Source organism: Sciurus vulgaris (genome assembly GCF_902686455.1).
Source record: "Sciurus vulgaris genome assembly, chromosome: 16".
NCBI lineage: Eukaryota > Metazoa > Chordata > Mammalia > Rodentia > Sciuridae > Sciurus > Sciurus vulgaris.
The window spans coordinates 16,683,425-16,693,077 of record NC_136477.1 but is presented as its reverse complement, the minus strand read 5'-3'; the positions used below and the strand labels follow the sequence as shown (position 1 = coordinate 16,693,077).

At 47.2% G+C, this 9,653-nt stretch overlaps 1 protein-coding gene across 3 annotated transcripts; it reads left to right on the top strand.

Moving 5' to 3' along the window:
* Positions 1-519: 519 nt before the first annotated feature.
* On the top strand, positions 520-8,914 carry SMIM7 (small integral membrane protein 7; the record flags this gene model as incomplete). Of its 3 annotated transcripts, XM_079115845.1 has the most annotated exons (5): positions 525-626; positions 710-751; positions 1,245-1,297; positions 4,261-4,351; positions 6,920-8,914. In XM_079115845.1, the coding sequence occupies exons 1-5, from the start codon at positions 601-603 to the stop codon at positions 6,933-6,935; spliced, it is 228 nt and encodes a 75-aa protein (XP_078971971.1). In that variant the 5' UTR covers positions 525-600. The 3 variants fall into 3 exon arrangements, with proteins under 3 accessions (XP_078971970.1, XP_078971971.1, XP_078971969.1); XM_079115844.1 differs by lacking the exon at positions 6,920-8,914 and having other exon boundaries at positions 520-626; positions 4,261-4,355; XM_079115843.1 differs by lacking the exons at positions 525-626; positions 710-751 and adding an exon at positions 892-1,137.
* Positions 8,915-9,653: the final 739 nt, after the last annotated feature.

Sequence of the window (9,653 nt, the reverse complement as noted above, 5' to 3'; positions counted from 1 at the left end):
TCCAAGGGGCTCCACAAGTCAGAACTCCCGCCACGTAGGCACCGCTCGGGGGACCCCTCCCCAGCAGTACGGCCGGATGAGAATCCCCGCCTCCCCCGGGGCCCAGGAGGATCCCCTTTTGGCGTCCAGTCAGTTGGAGCGCTCGGTTTCGGGGGAGCCCACTGTGACAGAACCCGCCTCTGGCAGCTCCTCAGGGATCCAGAGCTTCCTTTTTCCGGAAGCCCGGACTAAGCAAGGAAGAAAGAACAGCCGCGAAACTTAAGCTCTGGCACTGGGCCTGCACCGGCACTGGGCCGGTCACGCGTGCGCAGCACGCTTCCAACGCGTGACCCCATCCCACCCCCAGAAGGCTCCGCCCTCTTAGGTGATTCTACACTTTCGCCCCGCCCTTCCACCCCGGACGCACTGGGCCTCAGCGAGGAGGGGCGCTCGCTCACACGTAAAGGGGTCCGGCCTGCAGAGGGCGGGATCCTGCCTGCCCTGGCCTTCGATTGGCCCAGCCCTCGCCAGGGTTATTTCGGGATTGGCCAATTAGTGCTCCTCTCCCCTCCCTTCCTGGAGCTTCCGTTTCCGGTTCTGACGGGTGCTTCGTCTGGAAAGATGATCGGGGACATCCTGCTCTTTGGGTAAGTAGAGGGACCAGAGGATGGGGAGAGACAGCCAGATGGGGCGAGGGGCGGCCATAGTAAACGTAATTCTCCTTCTGCAGGACGCTGCTGATGAACGCTGGGGCCGTGCTCAACTTTAAACTGTGAGTAGGCCGCGCTAAGACTGCGGCTCCCCCGGGAGCTCCGAGTCACGCCCCCGCAGCGTAAGCCCGCCCCACGTCGTAGGCCCCGCCCCACGTCCCAGGTCGCCCTCTGGTCACGCCTCCACCCTGGTGTTTCTTCCTTAGACTCTCTGCGCCACTACGGAAATTTTAATGCGGTCGCTCGCATTATCTGTTTGACCTGTTCACATCCTCTGGGAGCCTCAGGCGCATTCCCCAGAAACAGCCCTGCCCTGCCCTGGACCCTCGGCCACATACGCGCTGCCCTTGTACCACCCTGTTCACCTTGCGGGTGTGGCTTATATGAGCCGCGCACGTGGTGGCCCAGAGACCTTCGAGGTCACACAGCAAGTCAGCGGCACCACAAGGTCCGAAGCTTAGTGTTCACGGCCTTCTGAGCTGCGTTTCAGGTTCGGGCCACTGAGCGTTCTTTATGTCCCAATGAAAGCGGACACGGTCTTCCTTCTCTTAATAGGAAAAAGAAGGACACGCAGGGCTTTGGGGAGGAGTCAAGGGAGCCCAGTACAGGTAAGGTCTTTCGCACTGTTCACTTCAGAGAGTGTGGTTCTTTCTCACCATATCCTACCTAGTTTTATTTTTAACTGATTCTGTGTGCGTGAGAGAGAGTTGGGACTGAGGTTGTGTTCTTCCTTCTGCCCTCTTCCGGCTCCTCCTTTCTTCCTTGAGACCCTCTCTGATAAGTCAGCACTTATATCACTTCCTGTTACAATGGTTATAATTTTTCATTACGTGTGCTCTTATTTGACTACTGTTTGCCCCTAGCACTGGATTGTAAACGCCAGAGGAGGGGCCCAATCTCATCCTGGTTTATCCTGGTGCCCTCACAGTGCTAGCATGTTAGTGCATGTGAATGAATGAATGAATGAATGAACGAACGAACGAAGGAACGAACAGCCTCACCTATTGCTATTGCTTTCAGAATGCTGCAGACTTGTATGTTTTTTTTTTTTAAATCTTTTCTAGATGTTGATAGACCTTTATTTTATTCATTTATTTTTTAGTATGTGGTGCTGAGGATCGAACCCAGTGCCTTACTTGTGCTAGGCAAGCGCTCTGCCACTGAGCCACAACCCCAGCCCGACTTGTATGTTTTTAAAATTAGTTGCCAACAATAGATTTTGAATAAATTGGGAGGTTTAATATAAAAGTTTAGATATCTGATTTTTCTTAAATCAGAAAATCAGTCCTGAGGCTTGGGATTTGGGAGACCTCTTGGCACCCATTGAGTAGAGTTGAGAAGCAGGACCCCATTGAGGCAGGGCCTGGGGACTCCCCCTCATTCCAGGCCCAAACCCCTTCATATTTGTATCCTCTTACCCACACTGCTTCTGGAAGACCCAGAATTTATGTCCTACTGAATTTATTCGTGTGACTCTTAGGAGTCAAAAGAGACCTGTATGTAACATATTCATTCATTCATTCAGTCAGTCAGTCAATCATCAGACATTTTTTGAGTACCCACTTCATTGCCAGCCACTGCTCTCCGTGCTGGGGTAGAGCAGGGAACAAGACAGATATAGTCCCTACCTCATGGAATTTACCATGGGGCAGGACAAATACTTCTTCAACAAGAAATAGGTGGTAAAGAGGTGATGTCAGGAGTCACAGGATGTTCATGGGGTTGCAGCTGCATTTGGAGTGTGTGACAGCAGGCCCTTTGAGGTACCACAGCCAAGGTGAAGGGTTCTGTGATGCATATGGATGACAGGAACCCTGGGGAGCAGAAGTTTAGACAGTTCAGCAGTTCCCTTTTATTGGGGGGGTCCATCCCTGGGTAACCCTGTTAGGATTTTCCTGCTAGTGTTTCATTCCACATCCAACCCTGAAAGGTAAGGATCATTTCCCCATTTTACAGATGAGAAAATGAACCTAGAGATGTGACTCAGGTTGCCTTTGGCCACACAGCACATCAGTGACAGAGTCAGGATTAGAATTGGGTTTTTTGAACACAGAGGTTGTACTCTTCAATCACTAGACCATCTGTTCATCCATTCATGCTATATATTGCCTACCTACTGTGTGGGAGACAGTATTCCAGGCTCTGGGGTTGTGCTTTACTGTTCTAAATCAGCTGTGGTGGCACAAGGGCTCAGAAATGGTGTCAGTGGCAGGAGGGGCACCTGGACAGGAGTTTGCTGGATACTTCTGGATCTGCCACTTTATAGCATGTTTTATCTCCCTCAAGCCTCCTTCCATCCAGATCCTTCCACCCAGAACCCTGCCTGCTGCTCCCCTGAAAGGCATGCTCCTTATTCCTTGTCCTCTTCACTGGCTGACCCTTGTACCATAGTGGCTGTGTTTGTTAGGAGCCCCTTGTGTGTCAGGCACTGTGCTAAGATCTTCTCAGCTACCCATCACCACTATCTCTACAGGATGAAGTGAGCAGAGACAGTCCAGGGAACCCCCAGGTCACATGTGCAGAAGTGCAGAGCCAGGATTTGAACTGCAGTAAACTCTGCAGTTGCAGTCGGAGCCTGTAAACTTCCTCGAAGCAGCTCGATGCCTCGCCCCCATGCGCACTTGCCCTGCTTAGGGAGCTTCTAGTTGCATACACTTCAGACTCTACTAAAAGTGGTTAAAGTAGAGTTGTCATCAGTATCCCTGGATCCAGGTCTCAGACCTGCCCTCTTAACTTCTGACTCTCCAGCTCTCAATTTTCCTTTCTTCTGTGTCACCATGGCTTGTGTTAGCAAAGATGACCCTCCAGCAGGGAGCAGCAAGTTTTTCTGTAAAGGGCTGCAAGATAAATATTTGAGGCTCTGTGAGCTGTATGGTTTCTGGCGCAAGAGCAGTTCTGCTGTGATAGTACAAAGGTAGCCAGAGATGATACGTAACTGGATGGGCAAGGCTGTGGGCCAGTTGGCTCACAAAATATTGATGTTTTTTCCTACTGAAAATAATGTAAAAGCCATTCTCAGCTCACAGGCCATACAAAAAAACAGGCAGCCAGGGCTGGATTTGGCCTGTGGGCCGGTTTTCTGACCCCTGCCTTAAAGCACTGAGCTTAAAACTTCCCAGCACAGCAAACCTGACAAAAAATGAGTGTCTTTCTAAGTAGTTGAGGCAAAAGTCCCAGGGGAATCTCTTATTGGACAGGATTGGATCATATGACTCTCCCTGAACCAATCAGAGGCATTGGGCTTTGTCCTCTCAGGGAACTGGCCTGAGAGCTAAGGGCTGGGAAATGGAGGGGAAAGCCACATAGCCACCGGAAGGTCAGGGCTGTGAGTGCAGCCAGGCAGAAGTCACAAAAGCCCACTGCAGGACTGGCTTGTGGCTCAGTGGTAGAGTGCTTGCCTTGCACATGTGAGGCACTGGGTTCAATCCCCAGCACCACATAAAAAGTTAAACAAAAATAAAGGTATTATGTCCAAGTACAACTAAAAATATTAAAAAATAAAAGCAAAAGCTTACTGCATTGGACAGTGAGAATGTTAGCTGTGCCATAAAAGTGCTTTCTTACTTTCTAGGGGACAACATCCGGGAATTCTTGCTGAGCCTCAGATACTTTCGGATCTTCATTGCCCTGTGGAATGTCTTCATGATGTTCTGCATGATTGTGTAAGTCTGCCCCTGCCAGCCTCTTCTGTCTTCTTTGGGTCATTCGCCAGAATGAGAATGAATGACTTCGTGGTCATTCTGTGTCCTTTCACTTAGCGCTTTTGGGTCATGTGTTGTGCTTCGAAAGGAAGAGCTCTTGCTGGGAACAGTGGTGTATGCCTATGATCCCAGTGACTTGGGAGGCTGAGGCAGGAGGATCACAAGTTCAGAGCCAGCCTCAGAAACATAGCAAGACTCTGTCTCAAAGTAAATTATAGAAAAAAAGGGCTGGGGATGTGGCTTAGTGATTAAGTGTCCCTGGTTTCAATCCCTAGTACCAAAAAACAAAACAATAAAGTAAGAAGTCTCCAAACAAGTGAGTTCTGAAGTCCCCACCTGGCTGGAGTTTCTGTTAGAACAGGGTGTCCTCCAGGTCCCATTGGTGCCTGGCATCTGCCCTGAGCCCATGGCTTTGTCCCTTCTTGCCACCTCTACTGATCTCAGCCTGTACTTGGCATTTGCCTAGGTGGAAAATATGACTTTAAAAGGCCTATCTTGCTGCCAGATCCTACTCCAGCAGCCTTTCTAGAACATTTCTAGAAATGTATTCAGAGTTTATTTCTGTTTTTATCGCCACTTTTATTTTTTCATTAGGCTAAAAAAAACCTAAGCAGATTGCTTTTCCTTCCTTTCTTGGAGCCGTGATTTTAATACTTTTGTTAATGAATCATGAGATTCACAGTAAATGGACTGGAATAAATGCTAAGTTCTAGGCCTCACCAGGTCTGTCCCCTGAAAAGGTAGAGGACAAAATGTTGACTGCCCTGAGCAATGGAGGTTCTGAATTGGGGTTTGCTGACTCTGTGCCTATCTGAGGTGTTCCAGGATTTAGACGCTTTGGGGAGAAGGGGTTTGACTTTGTCTGTGGAAAGTTTTAGATCCCAGAATGAGAACCATGACATATTCCCAAAGAGACTCTTCTCAAGGTGTCCTGCCTGGCCAGAGTCGATTTGGGAGCATGAACGATTCCTGCCCAGAAACAAAGAGGGCTTGCAATTGTGGTCGAGCAATGTGCAGATGAGCGTAGGAAGTGTGACCAGGACTCACAGAAAGTGACTCCAGCCTTTTGTCTCTGTAGGTGTCCATGCATTCGCCCTCCATCTGGGGCTGTACTCTGAACTTAAGGCCGAGGGCAGGACAGCCATAATCCCTGCCCCCAGAAAGTGCACAGTAAAACTGTGAGACATGGACCAAAAAAACAAGCAGAAAGGAAACAGTCAGTTGAGGTGGCATATGGGAAGGGAGCTCCCAGTTTCACAGGTGAGGGAAAGAAAGACTTTCTGGGCAAGTGCTGCTTAAATCAAGACCTAAAGGATAGGGGGAAACCTGCCATTTGCAGTGCTGTAGAAAAGCGTGGCAGCACAGAAAGGCCAGTACTATTTACTTTGTGGTCCTTTAAGAGAAGGCATGTAAAGCCCTGATTTAGGCCAGCTTTTTAATTGGGGGCTTTGATTGAGAGAAGATTCTCTCAAGAAAGGACTTTTAGCTGGGACTGTAACTCTGCATCCCCAGCACAAAGAGAAAAAGGGAGAGAAGAGACAGGAGAGGGAGAGACTTTTCTCAGGAAGATGATGAGTGACTTTTCTGGGAAATTAGAAAATGAAGTTGGGTGCTATGGTGCATGCCTATAATCTTAGCTACTCAGGAGGCTGAGACAGGAGGCTCTCAAGTTCAAGGCCGACCACAGCACTTTAGTGAGATCTTGTCTTGAAATAGAAATAAAAAGGGCTGGAGGTATGGCTCAGTAGCAGAGCACTTACCTAACATGTATGAGGCTGTGGGTTCCATCCCTAGTACTGAAAAGGGGGAGGGTGTAGTCATATATTATCTTTCTTTTATTAAGAAGACATTGTCAAAAACAAAAGGCGTAGAAGTCATCTTAAATATCCAAGAACAGGGTAACTCAAAGGACTCCTGTGCTACAAACTGTCATGATGCTATCACTGATGATATGCTAGAAAGTTCTGTGTGCATACATGAGTGTTTTGAAAGTAAAGGTCAGATGAGTCCTGTATATAGTCTGACGTCAGTGGTGCGTGTTGCATGAAGTAAACGTGGGATCCACCCTGACTGAGGACCTGAGTGGGAGGCAAACCTCCATTGAGTGGACAGGATCCACTCGAGATGGTCCGTGGCAGTGACTGCTGCAGTTGCTAAGGACGTTGGTGAAGCCCAGGGCACAGTTCATTATTCCCTGTACCCACTTCTTTGTTGGTTAAGCTAAGCTACTTTGGGATTTTAGGAAATCCTAAAATAACTTGAAATGTGGGGAGGAATCTGTGAGTGTTTAGGGATCAGCGGTACTGATATCTGTCACTTACTTTGAAATGCATCAAATACATGTTAGATAAGTATGGTGGTATGCGCTTATAATCCCAGATTAAAATTAAATAAATAGTATGGTATCATTGACTACATTCACACATTGCCCATGAGCAGAGAATGATGTAAAATAAAATAATCTCTAACAGTATTTCTCGAGCAGTAGCTTCCCATCCTCATGGTCATTCTGCCCTCTGCCTTTTCTAGACTCTTTGGCTCTTGAGCTCTGGATACAGAACCCAGGATTCTTTTTTCCGGATGTCAAGTCTTCATTTCTCCGTTCCTGATGACTTCAAGAATGCTTTTGACCAGAAAACCAGGGACCTTCCCAGAAAGCCTAAAGCTCGTGGTGGGTGGAAAAATATTCACCCAAAATGCCGTGGCTTCCCAGCCATGTCACTGTTTTCAAAGGTAGTTTCATGTTTGGGCCTCTGAATTGGAATGTTGTCAACTTAAGGGGTTTCAGGAAGGTTTCCAGGAGGGGCCTGGTAAAATGCACTTTCCCTTAGAGGAAAGAACATGTCTAGGTCCTTCCATCCCATTGAATCTTTCCTCTGCCAAGCTTTCACAAGAAACCTGGTTTTGGATATTTCTTGCTATATTTTTAATAATCACCCATCTTTGGTTAGAATTGCCCAAATTTTAAAAAAAATCATTTTAATCCAGGGGGTCTGAGCAGAAGAGTTGATGTTTAAGTCTGAAGTAACCTCTTTGGGGCAGTGTTATAAAGAATAATGAGTTCAGTGTTGCTTGCTGGATCTGACAGTGGCTCTGGGCTCCCCCCGCCCCCAGGGCCCTGATTTCAGATTTGTCCCCCATCCCAGTGACAATCTGCTCAGCCACTCTGTGAGCTGAGGTCATCCCCAGGACTTGAAGGATCAGGTCACCTGTCACAGGGACAAAAACCCAACCCTCCTGTTTAGACCCTAAACTGTTAGTAAGGAGGGATGGGATGGACCACAGTGAGGGGTTGCAGAGGAAGGAGTGTGGGGGTAGTTGGGCAGTGTTTGAGGCGAGTGTTAGGAGACAATTTGCTTTGCTTTAAGCCCTTTGTTAAATAAAGTGACTTTGGGGGCCGCTCGTGTACACTTGTGTGAATGAGAGAAATTTTTTGTGTATGATACTTACCACATTCCAGAAGCTTCGGTTTCAAGTCTGCTTTTCATGTAGGTGATTTTAAGTTTGAAAAAACAGCAAGTCTTGGTCTAGGAATACAGTGTTTGGGTCCAGAAGTTTCTGTGAAAGGGAGTTCTGGGTTTCGTTGCTACAAGGGGACGTTGCTGGTTGGCATCCCAAATCTGTAGTTGATTGATGTGTTTTGGTTTTTGAAATCTTGACATGTAGGTAAACCTGGAAGGAGAAATAAAAGTAAATATGCAGGTTTTTAGAATTCTAATAGCATTGAAAATAAAACTCGTTTCTAAAAAAGGAACTTTGGTTTATACTTTTTGGTTTATTTATTGAGATGGGGGTCTCCACTCTGTCGCCCTAAACTTGGGCCCAAGTGATCTTCCCCTTCACCTCCTGAGGTAGCTGTACTGTAGGTGCCTGCCACCACACCCAGCTTTTCATCCTTTTTTTTTCCCTAAAGCAGGAAGTCAATCCAAATTATCGTGGGGCAAACATCCAAGATTCATTTTGAAGCCTATCATAAAGTCAGAAAATAGTTGATAGTACATTGTCCCTTTTAAATTTCACATCAGTAAATGATGGTCAAGAATTGGGCAAATGTGATATTTGACCTAGACCAGGGTCACGTCCAGTTTCAGGGCTACTCGTTACCATGATTGTCCTGCGTTGCTTTGATAATTTATTCCCACGTCAGATCTGGCCTTTGTTCTTGTCATAAATGACACGTGCCAAGGTGTTGCCCATCCCTCCGTTGGCCCCGTGCATGGTGCGAAGACACCTTTCTGACTTCTTCAAGCTGTAACTAGCAACTTCTGGGAGGCGAGGCATTGGCCTGTCAAGGAAAGGAAGCTTGTGCTAAGAAGGGAAGGCTAAGTGGAGGTTCTGTTTCAGTGGTTGTATTTTGTGCCAGAGAACTATTATCTCATTGTTACGTTTATATAACAGAGAGGCTTTCTCACATGCCTGGTGGAGGCTGCTATACATCTCAGAAAGTGAACCTCATGAATGGTCTTGTTCTCTCTCTCTCTTTTTTTTTTTTTTCCCCCACTGCTGGGGATGGAACCCAGGGCCCTCAGCAAGCGCTCTCCCATTGAACTACGGCCCCTGCCCACATGGTCCACGGTTGTGCCTCTGCCCTGGCCACATGTCCTTTAGGGTTCATGTTGGAACCCATTTTTGATTCCTCTGCCTGTCATTTTGCAGTCTTTCCTTCCTGTGGGTGCCTCATTGCACTTTAGTTTTCTTGTTAATAAAGTTTTATGGAACATTGCCAGCCCCTTTGTGTATCATTGTCTCAGCTGCTGTGGCTGTTCTCCTACTTCAACCATGCAGTTGAGGAATTGTGGCAGAGATCATACAGCCCATAGAACTGAAACTCTCTCCGATTTGGCTCTGTATTCAGAAAAATTCACCAACTCCTGAATGATGAAGGGTAGAACATGAAGGAGAATCTCAAGGTGTTCCTTTTCCCAAAACAATGCAAGTGAAGTCTACATTTTCCTGCAGTCTGGATTTCAACAACATTATATGTTTGCCACAGGTTTTATCAACTTTGTCAAAAAATTTAGCTAGCCACTTTCAGGTGATGTGGTTAGTAGACTGAACCCAATTCGATTTCCCTTGATAGTGAGGGAAGACCCCCTGTTCGGCTCCCTGGGCGTCCTCAGACAGCAGTGCCGTGTGATAATGAGATCGGCTCCCCTCTGAAGCACTTGGATTTGAAAAGCCAGCAAAGCTGTCTTAGCCAGGCTTTTTCTTTTAAATCCAACTGTTTATCTTCTTAACCAAATTCGAGTTTATGAAATATTTG